Genomic DNA, 18,510 nt, shown 5'->3' with positions numbered 1-18,510 from the left:
ACATCTGTATGCTGAATAAGGTGCTTCTGAAAACTCTAAAATACCTCCCTTCTTGCTGAACCTTGAATAACTATTGCGTTTTCATTGACGTAAAAATCAGCCAAACATTTAACAAACAATATTAATTTTAAATCCGAAGCAGGAAATATGAGACTAGTTAGTAGATTACATTCCGTTAGAGAAATCAGTAAGTTTAGAAAACTGCTATTGAATAAATAAATTCTCTACTGAAAACACTTACTTGCAGAGGCATCCCAAAACTTGATTGACCCATCAGCATGCCTATGAAATATTAAAGAATTAATAAGATGGTAAAATAGTTAGTTGGAGAGTTAGACCTCTTTGTCACTAACTCATTAAAATATATACCTACCACTGCATTGTAACTATTTATTGGATGCTAATACTTTATAAAACATGCCTTATTTCATTTTTGACAGAAGTTTTTTTTTAAAAAAAGTATCTCACTGAAATTCCATTGTACTAATTTACCATTTTAAAAATTGATTTGAGTTATTTGCATTTCTGATAAACAGTTTATTAGATCTTATTACATGCTGTTTCTTAAAGGMTGTCCTTAATTGGACTGACGCATTTAAAGGAGATATATTAGGTGATCTGCTCACACTGAAGCTTAACTAATTTGGTTGGGTTTTTTCACCTTTGAAACTGATAGAAGACTACATTTTTCAAGACTACCTCTCAAAGTCTCTGCAATGCCTACTATAAACTAACCACCAATCCTCATTAGGGCTAATGGGTTGTTCTTCAGTAGTGCTCTCCCTCTACCAGTTATGCACTGCATGGACTTTATCTATTTCATTTTAATTTTACTCTTTACAGCAGAGTTAGAAGGACATAGCTCAGAAAGAGCAAAATGAACCAATTTAAGCATTTGGTTGCCCTTTTTTAAAATAAAAAGCTTGGTTTCCCTTTTAGGACTGAATTCAATAACTATTTAATGAAATTTGTATGCTTAAAACACAACTCAGATATTCCTCAAAAGTTAAAGAATGAAGGAAAAGTTTCCGGAATGTATTGACAGCAAGCAGATACATTCACAATACTGCTTTGGAATAATAATCCATGTAAGACCCCTGCTGTTATGCTGCTCTCCTACTTTCTCTTCTACATTTTGCTTTACTTTCTTTTTAACTCCTCAAAAATACCATGTAAATTTTAGCCAATATAATTTYTCAAACCATTCAAACCACCCTTCTAGAATGTTATTTTGTATAAAAGGAAAAAAATGCTCTCACTTCTTCTTAATCGACTGATGAAGTTACTACACTATTGTGTCACTTACCCTGTAATAATTATCTCTGGATAGCTCTGAGTAATCAACCCCCAGTTGCCTCCACTGATAGGCCATTCCTAGAATATTAATAAATAGACCAAGAAATAAAATATCATATTGTGCACAGTCAAACCATTGAAATTACTGTCACAAGACATTTCAGATGCCAGTATTTCACATGAGTTCAAGATGTAATTAGGTAAATCCACTGAARAAAAAAATCAACATGGGATATGAACAACACCCCTACCCCAAGACAACCCCTAATTTGCAGTAATCTGGCAACTGATGGAAGTGCATCAGGGAAGCATGACTATACACCTGCCTTATGCTCTGTCCTCTCTAGGCATCTTCTATTAGTCACTGCCACAGACAGCATAACACGTCAGGTGTAGCTTTGATTTTAGTATGGTCATGCTTAAATTTTTTTATAGTAGTTCATTTTTAATATTTTCAAATACATATGTATGTACTAGATGTTATACCTTTTTACTGTAACCTTGACGTTTCTGTCGAGCCCCAACTGAATAGAGTGCAGGTATGAGGTCCACAGGACAATCCGCAAAATATTCACAACAGGTAACCGGAGACTCATGTATAGTCAAAGGATAGGGATTCTCAAATATAGGGTACCTTTAACAGATGAAAGGGGAAGACTKTTAATCTAGAAAAAGCAGGATTTTCTTTTTAAATGCAGGACACAAGTAAAATACTGAAACCTGTAAGTTTACATTCATTTCGTACAAAGAAAAATAAACACATATAAAATTAGGTTATGAATGAACATACTATATAACTTCACTTCTTATCAAGTACACTACCAAGATACCGTAGATTCGTACCTGGAACCTGAAGTTTGTATTGTTTCTAGAATGTGCTTGGAACATTGGTATTTCTCATTTTTTTAATTTAACTTTTTAAAGCTTACTATTTTAAGGATGTGTAGAAGAACTGAAGTTATCCAGTCCTAATTGTAATGTTCTGTAGCTAYGAATTTATTTCTAACTTTTAGGTCTATTATTCCAGGGAGAAAGATAAGAAGACTGTGCTTCACAACCTATTTGCAACTCCAAGATGACTTTCTGACAGTTAGAGATAGCAATTCTGTTATCAATTAGAAACTAACAGAAGCACACATTGCTCACCATCTCCATCAGAAAAGTGACAGTGTGAATGAGAAGTCTATAGTAATCAAGAGGTATATATAGTTGTACATATCTGTGTTCAGAGAATATTAATTTCCAGAAAAATGCATACTTTTTCTTTTTTCTTGGGGGTGTGTATGTGGGAGGAGGACAGAGATGGCTTCTCAGTTAACCTATCTAAAGGAAAAWTTTGCAACAGCAGCTGAAAACATTCTGCACACCAATGATATTTTATATAAAACTAAAATTATCTTCTAAAAATTGAATGAAAAAGAGTCTTTATTTTAACAAACTATGATAAATGCAAAAGCAAGCACGGGAAATAAGTTGGGCAAGAGGGAAAGATAACAGACACCTGAAGCATTAATATATTCAATTTGTTCCTTTTCCACGTGCCAAACACAGTTGTTAATTTACAAGTGAATTGCAACCAAAGACCATTATAGATCTTCCAAAAACATAACTGCTGAAGATTTTTGTTACATGAATAAGCCTCAACTATAAATTTCAGGCACTGGAGACTGTATTAGTAGGACAAGAGTAAATAGATACAAACTAGAACAAACAGATAAAACTATGATACACTAAAATGGAATCCGTATCATTTAATTCAACTTCTATTCTGTACTTCTAATATTTGTTATCTCCTCCATAAAGACAACTTAACCCTCCAATACACTTCGGGGTTTTTTCCTCATTGTATGCAAAACTTTCACTCTCTCCAAAACTTGTACCAAGCCAGTTCCATCTACCTTTCCTGTTTGCTGTTGTTTGACAGTTTGTTGTTTGTAAGCATATCTGTGATTTTTATCACACATACACTCACACCTACTCGTGCCTAGAATATTTAGTGTTGAGAGAGGTGAAGCTTCTGTTCACAGCTCGGATTTCGAATTAACAGTTAAATTTCATTAAGATCATTAAGAAGGTCCTCTGATACATTAAGAGAATCTAGAACTGAATGCTAGCTAGCCACAATTTGTTTGGCTTAAATTGTGATACACTTCACCATTGTAATGTGTTTTATCTCTGTTAGCTAGAATTAAAATATTCAGGGGATCAACCACTTTTGTGGGAAACAGTCCTGCATTGCCAAGCGAGATACATGCTTCTGACAGGCTTCTCATTTTCATTTTTGTTTCTGTAAACACAGGAAAGTTAACCTTAAGAAAAATTACAATGGTAGCACTAAGGAGTCAACTTCAAAATAAACTGTTATAACTAAAAAGCACTAGGGATATATTAGTTATTTCTGACAGTCAATCAAGCACAGAAAATGTGCTCAATGTTCTGTTTAGCTACTACCTATTAACACAGGAAAAGTCGACCTATAAAGGTACACAGATTTACTCAGGAAACTTTCTATCCACTATTCAAAATTTTATACTCTGAGCAAGAAAGTAGTATAGTAACAGTAAAAAACTGAAGAGCAGCAAGATGAGCTCATCACTGCAGCCAGCCATTAAAAAGAAAACCCAAGATTCTTACCCATTTTGTGCAAGGTCAATCAGTACTAAGTCCTTTTCTAGAAGRACAACTACAGCATATGGTTCCTGAAAGTCTAAAAACAGGAAAAAAAAAGTTATGTAAACAAGTTCTTGACACACAGTCTCAAGTATATGATCAGTCACTGCAGTCGTTCAAGGACAGAAAAACTATTTAAATGACTATATAGTCTCTGAAAGTATTTCATACACTTACTCCCCTGAATACTCCAAGTTTGCAAAAGCCACACTCTCCCTTTAGCTCAACATTCTCAACTCCTTTCCAATTCAGCTAAAAATACTTAAGCAGATAAAATAAGAGGAAAAGAAACATGCAGAGAGACTTGCATACAGGATTTTTGACAAAAAGTCAGTTACTGAGCAATAAATCTTCCCACCCCCAACTGCTTTTCCTCAAATTCACTGTGGAATTTAGCAACAGTAATGAAACTAATTGTTTACAAAAAAGATTGAAAGTCAGCTTACCTAACACTAAAATAAGAAAAATGAAAGGCAGTTTCCAAAGTTTTGTTTGTCCTCCACCATACAGACTTCAAGTTCTGAGCTAAGCAGCTAACAACATTCGAGTCATCAGAAATATACTACTACTAATCTGAGACAAGTACTTAATCTATGATAAAAATTCCCCCTCTGCAGAAAGGAGATTACAAGTTAGTGAAGAAATTCATRTGAACATCAGAATGATTAATACAGTCACTAGAAATTAAAAGCAATACACAAATGCTAATCATGGTTTAGTATTGACTGGAAAGGTCTTACGGGCTCTAATAAATATTGATGAACATATCTGCAATTAGTATAGCTTAGAATTGTAATGTTACTTTCTGTCTGCACAGGATTTGGGGGTTAAAGAAAGGAAAACCCATGCAACTTGGAATCATCATTCTTCTAGAAGCAAAGTAAGTTTCTTAATAAACTATTTTATTATGATCCTTTGGGAAGCTGCTGCAGTTTGAGCCACAGAGATTAAAMAAACAAACAAACAAACAAACAAACAAAAACCCCAAAAGGATGGGATTAAAGTTCAGAGAGAAGAGGTAGAAGTACTGAAAAAAATCTTTCCAGAGCCTACCATTAGGATATGGTGTTTCACAGAGGGTTAGAAAATCAACAATAGAATAATCCATTTCTAGCACAGCAGTACTTTTCCCATGCATAACTGTTAAACAGGGCCTTCTTCCTACAGTGTCATATGACAAACCTCCCGAGAGAATGATGAAAGGCTCCCTGGAACAAAGCAGAGAAATTCAGGATCAAACCAAGAAAATGCATAAAAAGAGGAAACGGGTTGGTTTTCATAACCCTATAATAAAGTTCAATGAGAAATATTAAGCATAATGCAAAACAACTCTCCATGCAATGGGTAGTTCGGGTATATATTTCAAAACTTAAAGAGAGTTAGAAGATTAGACCTTGAGCCATACATTTTCAGACTCATCCTCCAGATTTTTTGTTCCATTGGGCTTATTTAATTAATCTTATTAACTCTTTGACAAGATTTTTTTGTTGTTAAGTATTGAAACCCCYTTTTTTTTCCTACTGAACTGTAGATTCAGAATTACAGACACTTGCTTCCCAATATAAAATATTCCAGTAGGATTAGAAAGAGTGTCATGAATTTTATTTTTTGCACACAATTATCCTGAAGTTTGAAATACAAGTAATTCTGCAAATACTGCAGTCACAATAACATGATTTCTTGTGGAAACAACCAGCTGCTTGATACACTTCAAAGACGTAACTTTAAGAAGTATGGGCATAAATAAATGTCCATACTTCTCCTACTACACATTTATTCTAGACATTTTATCTATATTCCTCTATCATTGTACACAAAATTCAAGGTCCTACTTCTATCTCAGAGACCAAATTTCTACTGATAATTAAATGATTGACTTRAGCAAAGCAAAAACATTTCCTCTAATTTTGAGAAAGGAGATTATAAGCTTCCTCTCAAAGAAATGCTTAAGTCTCTACAGAAACATACTACAAAATAAATTGATATTTCATCTACTATGCACACAATATACAGTTTAAAATCTTATTTATGAAAAATAAGATAAAAATGAATATATCAATTTTAATAGGTATTTTATTCTTAYTGAGTATCAGAAGTCACTATTTATGTTAATATTGCGATTGTTTAAATTAGGGCACAATACCTTTTAAAGAGTTGACTGACTGTTCATGAATATACACTTGAGCCAGAGATTTCACCTACTATTGACAACTATTGCCTTAAATTCCAGGCTGTATTTCTGGAGAAGAACAGAGGGTACAACTCCTCTAACCAACTTTTATGCCCACTAAGATGATAYGAATCCTATCCTTTGTTTGCATCTGCCTTAAATGAAAGTAGCTAATATGATGGTAGTTGGAGAAAATTTTAAGAAAAAAAAAACAAACATCCTGATACATAGCAAATATAAGTCTGAAGGATGTTTTATGTATTTGTATGTGTTTCCATAATGCCATCTTTGCCATAACATCTAAACATTTTTCAGTAGGTTAGTGTTTGAAACAGAAACATGACAAATTAGGTACATCATTCTTCTTGAGAAGAACTGTTCATGACAGGCTTTGTTTATGCACATGCTAGCCCTTATGAATTAAAATCCTAGCTGAAAACATGCTCTTTGCTTGCAGTATTGAAGGTAAAGCAGACTGGGCTACCTCTCAGTGCCTACAGGTTATTTCATAGATTGCCTCATCCTTCAGAAACCTTTCTAATCCAAGATTTAACACAATTATTTCAGAGTATCAAACAAGTATTTCAAATGCAGTATCTCATTTTTGCCTTCACACAGTTAAGAAAGTACTGACAATTTTGCATTATTAAATTCACAGATTCACCACGATCAACTGACAACAACAAAATCAAAAATTTCAGTTTCAAAGCATTATATATCACGGTGAAACTGTATACTGGTTTCTGCTATTTCTGCTATTTTAATTTCTCAGGGTAATAAGATGGCTTTTGGCAGGCTTGCCAGAGTCTGCATCCTTATGAAGCAAAGGATGGAGGAACTAAGAATAGATTACAGGGATCTATCACAAAGATTTTGCACAGATGAGTCAAAGATTAAGGTTGACTGTAGTCAGCCAGAAAGAGTTACACAGGTTTGTACATGAACTTTTTCACATTTGCRTGAAACCATGGATTTAGTACAACACAAGCTGTGTGTTTTCTAATTAAATTCTTAAATGAAAAAGCTGTCTTGTAATTGTGATATGCATTAAAAGGTTACTGCATATCATTTTTAGTAGAAATGCATGATTGAAAAAATATAAAAAATTGTATACCTTGCATAATACATGACTTTGACTCAACTTTGTCTACTGGAAACCATGAAAAACATTTACCAGGAAATAGTGCTCAACAATTCCTTAGAGAACTTCTAYATAGCATTTGTAGTAGCTGCTAATATACAAGAGATTCCTTTTTGAATTGGTTCCACTTCAGTAGGTATGGAAGCAATCTCTTTGTATTAATTTGCACATCAATTAAATCTGTAAAATCACTGTGGAACACTGCAAAAAAACACTAAAAAGGAGGAAAATGTTTATCTGAAAAGATAACTATTCAGAAAACACAAGATTAAATCTTGCAGTGAAAGTTTAGTATTAAGTTTTCTTACACAACAGAGATCAGAGGCTTAAAATCCTGGAGGATACTTCTGCTCAATTTTAGAAGAAAAGGGGTAAACTTGAGTCAGTCTCTGGCAATTCAGATTTGAGAGAGCACGCCATTTATAGCAGCTGGCTTGTTTTTTCAAACCATGGGTGAAAGATCTGCATTCAAATCTATCATGTATGTATTTCTGCAAATTGTCATAAGAAGTTAATCTCTAGTAATACAGGCAGCAAAGATTTGAAGAGTTAGTGTAGGACTGGAAGTCTCAGACTAGTGGAGATAAAGCTCACACAAAAGAATTGTAATATTTGAATGAAATAAATCAGTAACCTTGATATATCTAGAGACCTCATTATTATTCTTGTAACCTCTGGGTCCCAATTATATATATTAATCTTGCCAAGACTTGCTGTACCATCAGTCATGACAGCTGCGTGGGTTACTGACAGAGTACGCTCTTTGATTATGATTACAGGGAGACATTTGAGCTGTACTTCCTATTGCACAGAGCTCCAGTATTGAAGAATAAGCCTGGGCAGTTTTACCATACCACCATCAACTAATGAAAATTATTGTTCTGAAAATGAATGCCCCTACGCATTATGGCATTAGAAGAAGTTGAGGAACATCTTAGGCTTTTTTTTTTTTTTTTTTTTTTTTTTTTTTAATAAGGTGTTGCTACAGTAAATACTGAGGGACGGAATTTAAGGGTGGAAATCAATGTTAGGAAGTTCAAGTGCTCCTCCTCTGGATTCACTTTAGACAGAAAAGTATGCCTACAACAAAACATGAAAACTGTCCATGACTTCAGATGGAAACCTACCTTTGGAACACACTGCCCCACAGAGAATGGAATGCTGCATTAGGTGACCTTAAATAGCTGGAGACCAACAGTGTTATGCTCTGAGATCGGAAAATTATGCCAGTTTGTGCAAGGATATACCAAGAACTTGCCTTTTTGACTCTCTGGCCCTGATACAGGAGGAATGGTAATAGAAATCTTTCTACAAATATAACATTCTCTCAGAAAATAAAGCTGTAGACATACTACAGTTGTAAGGTAAACACAACTTCAGCTCCAGGGAAGTCTTCACAGCTATCTATAACAGATTAAAAAAGAAATTCAAAAGATAAATAGGAAGTCTGTAAGTGCTAGGGAATAGTTTATGTGCTCCTGTTTTCTCCTCTCCAGCTTCGTAGTAAAGAGAATAAAACAAAAAAGTGAGAAGGGATTAACAAAGGCTCCAACAGTGGAAAGAAAAGTGCCTGTAGTTCCTACTACAGGTTACAGTCAGTTATGCGCTTTCCTTGTATATGGTTCCTGTCACCTTTTCTCAGAAAACAATCTTTATTAGAATTAGAAGCAGTAAAGAAGATGATTACAAGGAAGACTATACACTATGAAACCATTTCCACATGAGGAGATACAAGAACACAAACCTGGGCTACTCTAGATAAGGGAGGAGCAAAGAAGAAAGGATGGTAAGATGTTAGAGCTCCATACATAGCATGGAAAAAGTAAGGAGAGGTAATGGTTACACACTRTTTCTCACAATACAAAAATTTAAGTGAAATAATTTAAATGTGTATTTAAATTCACACAATTCACTGTGTAAATATGTATTATAGTAAATGGCGTATGTTTTAAACGTGCTGTATGTTTTTTTTTTGTTTGTTTGTTTTGAAGGACACACAGAGCAGACTGCTACAAAAGCAGAACTACTTGCTTTTTTTCTTATATTCTTCAAGTTGGCTAGAAAACTTAGGCCTGATCCAGCATACACAGTTTAAATTACCTCAGCTGCCCTACTGAAKTTAATTAAACCACAGAACTGTGTCATTTCCACAGTTAATCAAATAGTAAAGAGAAAATGACATAAATTTTACATTCTTAATGCTTACACTGAAAGGTAACACAGCTTTGCTTTAAAATTTCTGTAATAAGACAGAGCACTATTAGAACTGAAAATAGAAGCACGAACTGAAGTACATGTAACAATAAATGAGTCGATATTTCCAGTGCACTGCTTCCACACCAGAGGGCAAATTTTGTTATTCAATATTTCTTATTAGAGAAGAATATCACAACTGTTATAAATTTAGAAGTACACTGAAGATGAAGAAAAAAATTAAAGCAAAAACATCAGAATGAAATATATCAAAACTGTCAGTTTACATGAACATCAGAAAGTGATGAGTATAATTGAAAAGAAGCCCACATTAGGAAAGAATATCCCCCCTAAATTATATACTCTTAGATACTGTACTAAAACAAACTCCTTTCTAAACTCTAGGAAAACTCAATTTCACATTACAGTATTATAATTACATAAGGCAAGCTTCAAACAAATCTTCTTCAAAATGACTGTTCATAACAGAGAGCTTTCGACTGCAGAAATTGTAAACTGAAACTTGCTGGCTATCTTTTAGGCTACCTTTCTCTACCATATTTAGGTTAGCTTTTGACATTTCAGTTCTCTGCTCCTGAAATATCATACAATTGGGTAAAAATACTGAATAACCACTACTGAAAAGAAATATACGGACAGATGTAGATTGCTGCAAGTAAAATATGATTTTTCAAGTGATCACAGATACTCAAATATCTGGAAACTAACCACAGTCTTAGATTTCTATTTATCTCACTTTAGTAAACAATAAAAATACCTATACAGATAATTTCATTAGCTGTATATACAGTAATACACAGTAGAAGCCTAAACTAAATCAATTAAGTAGCAATCTTCTATAGATTTGAACGTCTGAGAATTAAGCAAAATAATATATTAAGCCAAAAAAGTCAMAGAAAATAAAGTCAAGAAAAATTCAGCATCTGCAAACAGCTGAACAAGTCACCGTGTATAGCTTATTCTCATATTGCACCTTTTATCCAACCACTTTGAAGTATTTTAGAACCATAAATAAAAAATTCCACATAGCACATGAAATCTTGCAAGCCTAACTGCAAACCTGGTAACAAAACATGTTACTCAAGATACAACAATTCCATCAGAGCCTCTTGTTGCAGTTACAGCTTTGTTACATTCTCAGTGTGCATAATCAAGCGCAATTCACTGCGTAAGTAACTGTGTTCAACCAGAAAAACTTTGTTCAGTAACATTTTTGGGGCTGCAACATGTGTTCAGAATTTAGAATACTTGCATAAGGCGATTATTTGTTGAAGTTCAGTTTTTCAGGTCTCTGAAACACTTAGCTTCTGTGCTGTCAGGTTTTTTTTTCTTTAATAATTAATATTCTCAGAAAACTGGGCAAAAACATACTCGAGTTATTTTTAGTAGCATGGAAAAAGCATACAGATAGGTGCATTAACAAACAGTATCTTTAACTAAGTTAAGGTTTGCATTTAGTAATTTGTTTACATGTGTTTTTGTAGCTTGTTCAATTATATCTGTGACCTACCAAGATTATTTCTGCTGCTTTACTGTAGCATAGTACCATCTGGGTACTTATCCCCAACAACTGGGAGACAGAAAGGATATTCTCACAGTACTGTATCTATTGTATGCATGTTAATTTCATATTCAGAACAAGTCTTACCCAGCTCTCGTTGTTTTATATTCCACCTTAAGGATAGGTTTGCAAGGTTCTGGCTTCTTTCCATCCTTCAGCTGCTTTCCTGAAGTAAATTATTTTCTTATATTAAACTTAAAATTCTATAACATGAAGACAAATTATGAAATTCTCTATGGAATTTACAAAACAGAACATTCACACAAGAAGACATTTCACACCTCTAACAAATACAGACTATACCTTGCAATAATTATCGAAGATTTTCAAAGATTTGTTGATACTATCAGCTCATAACTGAGTTAGATCAGTTTCTTTTTCTTTTTCTTTCTTTCTTTTTTTTTTTTTTTTTAAGTGTTGTAGAATATGTGTTTCGAAACATAAAATCCTCTTCTAAAAAGTCATTGTAAGTATCACTGGGAGATTTAAAATCTATCTCATGTCTACAATTCTGCAATTAAAATTGCTCAGCTTACAAGTAAAGTGAGTTTTATTCTGACTAGCATCCTTATACGCTAAGACTTGAATTTGGAAGCAAATTCTTTCTTTACTGTGCACTATTAATAACTAAAGCTTTTACAGATTCAATTTCCCATGGACACAATACATATGATTTCCATCTGTACATTCATCAAATTTGATACAATTAAAAAATTCTGCAAAAAATATAATTGCAGACCAAGATCAAAATATACGTAACTATTTTATTATGCTTTGGCCTGTTTGAATAAAGTCAGTACAAGACAATAAGATATCCACTGCTTCCTCTTTCCACTCTGGACAGCAGGGTCCATAGCCAGCACAGTAATCAGAGACTTGCTGAAGGCTCAGATACAAAAACTAGAAAGTTTAACGACAGCATCTCTTTTGTTGTTACTGTAGCTCACAGATGATCCCTGCTATTAAAGTGTCTGAGGACTGCTGACACRCGATCTAAGCACACGCACACCACAAAAAGTTGATTTCTTTTTTTTTTTTTTGGGGGGGGGGAGGGGAGAACAGCAACATACTTCACATGAGAACAACACATAATATTAATTTCCTAGACCAAAATTAATGCAAATTTATCTGAAAAGCGGGAACATCTTACCAGATGCCAGTCTTATTCTGTTACAAGCCTCTTCAAAAATTTATATGCTATTCTACACATTTATACATGAAACAGATCTTGCTTATATGTATTTTAAACAACAAATGGGACTGCAATGTCAAGCAAAATGCAGGCCCTACAAAATATGCATTAGTTAAAATTAAGAACAATGTCATAATTTGAAGAATAATCATATAGTTCAGAGGTTTAGACATCACTGCATTGATCTGTACTCTCATTTCATAATGGCTTGTGTTTTTATAAAATGAAATCTATYAGAAGTTGATGTGACAGAGCTAAATTTTTTTTTTTGAACTGAACAAGTGGGTTTTAAATACTTAGTTTTGTAAAAAATATATTTTTATTAAAATATGCGTAAAATACCATTTTTCCCTGTTTCAAGAGCTGTCAAACATGGTGGGTACCTGTTTTTATCTTACCATGTGGAGTGATTGTCTGGAATGGTTTTGTAGGAGATTTTACATTCCATATGGTCAAGGTACCATCTGAGTGACTACAAATAAATTGTTTTCCTTCATGATGCCAAGCCACAGAGTGGATAGCCTACGTAAGCAAGAAAAGAAGAAACAGCAGAAATTCAGTATCATCTCATCCTTACTGCTTCCTCTAAGCCATAGACAGCAAAATGAAATGACAGAAAGTACTACGTACATACATAAGTACATACTGCTCTTAATGATTAACACATGATTAACTTTCATTGCTAAAGTTCTTCTTTCAGATATTTTTTGTCTGTCAAAAATACTGTCTTGACTGTATTGACATGCTTAAGGGGAAAAAAGAGTCCTCCTCAGAATGCAGTAGTAAAGTACTTTTCAACAATAGTTAGCACAGAGAAAATAACTGCAAGCACTTATTTGGCACAAAAGTTCTTATTATTGAGAGAAATATGCTATCTGTATAAAAACAGAGACACTTGGTGGAATTATTAAAATCTAATTCTGCAAAAGTTGCTCTGAGGTACAGAAAACTGCAGGAAGCTACTACCAAATCCTTGTATAGATAGAGAAACAATTCTGGATTTATAAAATCGCGATTAGCCATGCCACAGGAAATAGCTAAAGAACGCTGAATGAAATTTAATTGCTGCCTTAAGGTCAGAGAAAGGTACATAATGAAGTGAAGAGTTCAGATAAAGCAGAAAAGAGATTACTAAGTATAAAAGACTTCGGCGCCATTTTTGTTTCTAGCATTTCTATTATACATGAAGACATTATCAAATCATTAGATGAAGTTCAAYGGAATTTTAGTTATAGCACTGAAGTGTCAATAAATAATGAGAACTCAATCTCTACTGCCCAAAAGGTGCAGSAGAAAATATTACCCACTATTAGTATTGAACTTTGATTCAAATGAGAAGCTAGTTTTGCTTAATATTTACTGTAAAGATATTACTCTAGGTAAACTGAAAGCAGGAATTGAATAGATGAATGCTAATGGACAACACAATCCCATCCCTTGAATACTCTCAGTAGAGATCCTATCYGCAAGCCTGGACAGGGCTTAGGCTCACCCTAACTCCTCAGGTACTCAAGGATCTCCTCTGCAAGGAAACCTGGGTGTGTGAGCAGTAAGGAATCCTACCTAGTAGTAAATTACCAGGTGAAGTGTAAATCACAGAGGACAAGTCTAAGCTAGTTTTGCCTAAACTCATTATGTATAGGCCAGATCTTCATGTTTCACAAAATTTATACAGAAAAAAAAAAGACAGCTTCCAGTAACGTCATTAGAAGAACCCAGACATTCAATGACAAGCAAAGGAAAATGACTACCATATGCAAGTGCAGAGTCCTCAGTAAAAAATTTCCAATGGAAAGAAGGTATTCATCAGGATATCCTAAATTCAGATTAACTGTAAGTTTAACATTTGTCCTAGTCAAATTTTTATCTTCTCTCCAGAATCACTATAGATTTTGTTAGAGGACAGATTTGGTAYAGCAATATCACATCTATACATACATAGCTCCAAAAAGTTACCTAGAGATATGAACTGAAATAGCATTGCTCACTCTGTCTGTAAGATAAGTCTTTACTAGCAAATAAAAGCAAAAATTATAAAAGTAGTTTTGCATAATCTAATCCTGAAGAACTGTTTTTATTTACCATGGTAGAACAAAATAATCTTTCAGAAAGTTCACTTCATTAAGAAGTCTATACTATGACTAGCAAAACAATGCAAGGAAAGCTGTTTTAAATATTCTCCCATATGGAGTCTAACTCTGAGAGCAGTAAGTAGCTCATACAATGCAAATGGAACAGTTTTTGATATGTGTTTATGTAGAAATAGGCCTTAAAAACCTTTAACAAAGCAAACTGTACAGAAGGAAGCATAGATCTATCACAACTGAACAAGGTTTTTCTGTTTCTTTTAAAAACAAGGTCAAAAAGTAGAGAAACAACCACCCATTATTGTTGAAGTGGCATTAATCCTTATGAACATAAAAGATCTCATAAGTGGAGCACAAAGGACAAGGATGATTGCTATCACTTACTTTCTGCAAGSAACCTGATGGCATGGAAAGAACACTGAAAAAAGAGTAATGAGGCCTTTGGCTTTATGGCTGTTTATTGCCTAGTTTTATTGAGCATCTGGTTACATTTGCTGATGCAGTTAAATACTATTGAACAGATACTAGGGATGCTTTATATATTTTTAAAATGATTAAAGTAAAAATTATCTGGGCAAAGTATGATAAACTTTGCTATTGAGCACTGTTCTTTGATATTATACAATTAATTGAACTTTTCTATAAGCCTGAGAAACAACATCAGAGACCTGTAATTAGCTGTAGAACAATCTCTAGGTACAAAACAGGCTAGTATATTTACAACAACTAATTAGCCACAGTAACTATACAGTTACAGTTAAAAATACAGTAACTACAGGTGGTACTAGTTAGTAGATATCAACAGCTTCAACCGCCAAAACAAAACTGATAAACAGAGATCATCCCAATGCTCAAGAGGAAAACTCTGGATGTTTTTTCCACAGTTAGTATTTGTGCTAGAATTTGAAAGAAAGCATAACATTTAAGATAGAAAAATAYGGTAGAAGCCACTAAAGCTATATCTAGGTTAACTGACACTAAAAAAAGACCTCAACAGTAATACATTTTTGAATACACTTGCATGAAAGTTCCAGATTCAGAATATAACTCTTTCAAGTTTTTATCCAAATTCTCTGGCTTGATTTTAAAATTTCATGCGATATCCTTTTGTACCCAAACACAGCAGTACGCTTAGATCAGCCACGGCATTCATTCAACTGTATCTCAAATTTTTTTTGTGGAACGTATCACTGGTCACTTGTATCCCAGACAATAAACTCTTATCACAAGATTATACACTGCTACTATTGGAAATTGTTGCTATATTTAGGGCACAAGTTTTTTGCATCTTGAAGCAAGAACTGTCTGCACAGTTCACAGGCCTGACATGATTTCCATGCCAAACATTTCTGTTTAATAGTGTATGCTGAACACTGGGAATTTATACAAGTAACTTATATATGGAATACTCCATAAGAAAAAGTAAATGTAAAGATTTGGATGAAGTTAATCATTACAGCCATAGGTTTCTTATTAAAAGTAATTCTAACACTTATTTCGCTTTGATTCTAAGTTAAGGTAGACACTCTGGGCTATACAAGAAGACGGTTTCCAATTTTTTTTCTGAGGCACTTATGCATTCTATAGAAAAAAAACTAATTTTTATTTTTTCTAGTAATAAAACCAGCATGGTTAGACTATCCTGTCAAAACTTAACCAAAAACGTAGACACTGACCATCCTAGAGTATTATGTGGAGACATGCTGTGCACACAGGAAGCCTCACATTCACCAGCTATTTCAGAATAATTATCCCTTGTGGAAGTATGACTGTTATACTTCCTGCAAAGAAGGTCAACATTCCTGATTTTCAGAGGAGAATGTATYCTTGTGATGTCTGCAACAGTTAGCTGAGTGAGACTAGGGGACTGTMAGGTGCAAGAACAAATGAGAAACTGCAAAAATAGTCAGACAAAGTTAAAAGCATTTATATGTAAGCCTCCTGTAGAAATGTCTTAAAAATAAMAGATCATTAGCTATTAAAGATATTCATGCATTTTTCAATTGTTACTACTGTTACAATAGATCGTCACTAACACTAGAAATCACTGTGACTTCTTGGTTCTTGAGAGAAATTAATTCTAAAAGATATTCTCTATGTACGGCTTAAGAGCTAAACTAATGCACAAAAACTCAATCTTTGATCTTATTGTTCACCTGCTTTGGGGGGTTTAACAGTTCATAAAGTACTATATACAAAAAATACTTTTCTAGCCAATTCCTACACACTTCTTTAATCCCTCAGCTGATAATATGCATACCATTTCAGAATAGTTTTAGGCCAGTCATTGTATGTTATTTTCTTGTGAGAAGAGACATGCAGAAATATCGATACTTTCATTTGAACAGAAAAGCTATTCAGTTGAGCAGTTTTATCCCTGTTTCTATAAGACTCAGTATAAGAAAATAACACATTATGCTAATTATGCTAATACCAAGTTTTAAATATGCTTCCTTGCTTTTCCACTGTTGTAGATCTGAGTTGACAAGATGTCCTGCACTCATGCACCAAATCAAGGAAAATTCTACTTACTGTTCTTTGGATTTGACTGTGATTCTTTACTCTTTTGCACAGTTAATTGAGCTTGGAGTATATTGTGTATGACTGCTCAGGTTCATCATAGTAGCTTAGTTACTTTACAACTACCACCGCATACTCTAGCCTATTCAGATTTCCCTGTCCTATTACAATAGCACTCTATTTCCCACATGGTGATGACAGTATTTTCTAGTAAACTTGAATGGATGACAACACCAATTCTTTCTGCATGGGTTTCCCAAAATATTCAAAGCAAGCACAGTAACACAGGAGTWCCTATGCCAGCAATCCTGTTAAAAGCCTAAAAGAGGAAAAATATGCCGCAAGGAAAAACTAAAAAGAATGATGCTACTGAGACTTAAACTGTGGTATTTCCCATGAAGCTCATGAAGTGAAATGTRCAAGGGCACAATGATTGCACAGACTTGCTTGGGTTTCCAGCAAGTCACAGATCAGGGTGTTTTTTTGTTTAAATCCCATGGGCTACTTTGATATGTTTTTAATGCTGTAATCTCTTACATTCAGCCATGTACCAAAAGATTGAGCCTAAAAATAGTAATCTATAATACATTTGCTGAGTTAATGCTACCAAAGCTTTAGCTTAAACCAGAGCAAAATGCTGCTTTAAAAATGAAYTTAAAGGTTTTAGTTTTCAGAAGTTGCACTTTTTATTGTTTAGAAACCAATTTATATTTGAGAAATTTGTTTTATTTCTTTCATGACTGCAAATACAGAATGGGAAATGTTTACAGAATAAAGTGTATTCCATATGAGAAATACATTAAAATGGAAGTTTAGTCCTCCTTGTTTCATAGTAGAGGATGACATTTGGACTCCTGGACACTTTTGGCCTTCTGAGGTAAGAAGAATCACATCAAATGCTGCTGGTAGATTGCTGTAGGCACAGCCCAACCAGTTACACRTTCTGAAGACCAACGCCAACTAAAAAACGATGATAGTGGAGAAGACTAATGCAATGGCAAGATTTCCAGGAAACTATAATAATCTYATGGTATTAACATGCTTGGCCATCCAGTTCACAACACCTGCTGGCTAGTCACCCCTCAATAGCCACCATCATTTAAAAAAGAGAGAAATGTATGCACTTTAAAATGTTGCTACAGGGAAGAGACTGTGCCCTTGGAAAGGAGCCAGTTCCTGACAGAAGCATGTAGCTGGCACGCAAAAGMACAGTCATGCTGCAGTGCCCAGCTGTGTTAGTGACAATCTTGGAAAGCCCAGCAGCAGCAGCACCCATTATGCCACAGGTGGAGCCAAGCAATCAGCTAACAGGGATGGAGTCAGCRATCAGCTTTGCAAAGACTGAGGGGTGATGGGTTTTACCAGACTGGTGGGGCTACACAGCAAACCAAGTAAGAAAAGTTATCCATATTCTGATAATGTTAGAGCCAAAGAAAGTTTCCCCAGAGCTAATGAGCAGATTCACCAAGGGAAATGACCCCCACACATTTCAGGGGTCTGACTGGCCAGCACAGTCAGGAAGAAAGACAGTGGACCTTTCACCAGACAGTACTTCCCCACATCTGATGAGAAGTCTTGTACTAGGAGCTTTCAAGTAGGCCAAGACCAGATTAAGTTGTTCTCTTCTTATTGGTTGTCAACTCCAAAATCAGAAGAGCC

The 18,510-nt window shown here is 34.3% G+C and overlaps 1 protein-coding gene across 1 annotated transcript in view; it reads right to left on the bottom strand.

Annotated features, from left to right (window-relative positions):
* Positions 1–18,510, bottom strand: part of STXBP5 (syntaxin binding protein 5) — a 241,811-nt gene that overhangs the window by 43,436 nt on the left and 179,865 nt on the right. Inside the window, exons 8-14 of the mRNA XM_085310828.1 lie at positions 12,643–12,766; positions 11,140–11,218; positions 5,020–5,174; positions 3,931–4,003; positions 1,783–1,930; positions 1,307–1,374; positions 242–282 (exon numbers count right to left, since the gene is read on the bottom strand). Of these exons, the coding sequence (XP_085166954.1) occupies positions 242–282; positions 1,307–1,374; positions 1,783–1,930; positions 3,931–4,003; positions 5,020–5,174; positions 11,140–11,218; positions 12,643–12,766 (688 nt within the window). The remainder of the gene's footprint in view (positions 1–241; positions 283–1,306; positions 1,375–1,782; positions 1,931–3,930; positions 4,004–5,019; positions 5,175–11,139; positions 11,219–12,642; positions 12,767–18,510) is intronic.

Source organism: Rhea americana, unplaced genomic scaffold (assembly GCF_003343005.1).
Source record: "Rhea americana isolate MKP2758 unplaced genomic scaffold, rheAme1 scaffold_108, whole genome shotgun sequence".
Taxonomy (NCBI): Eukaryota; Metazoa; Chordata; class Aves; order Rheiformes; family Rheidae; genus Rhea; species Rhea americana.
Note: the sequence above shows the minus strand (reverse complement) of the source record. Positions and strands in the feature narration are given on the sequence as shown.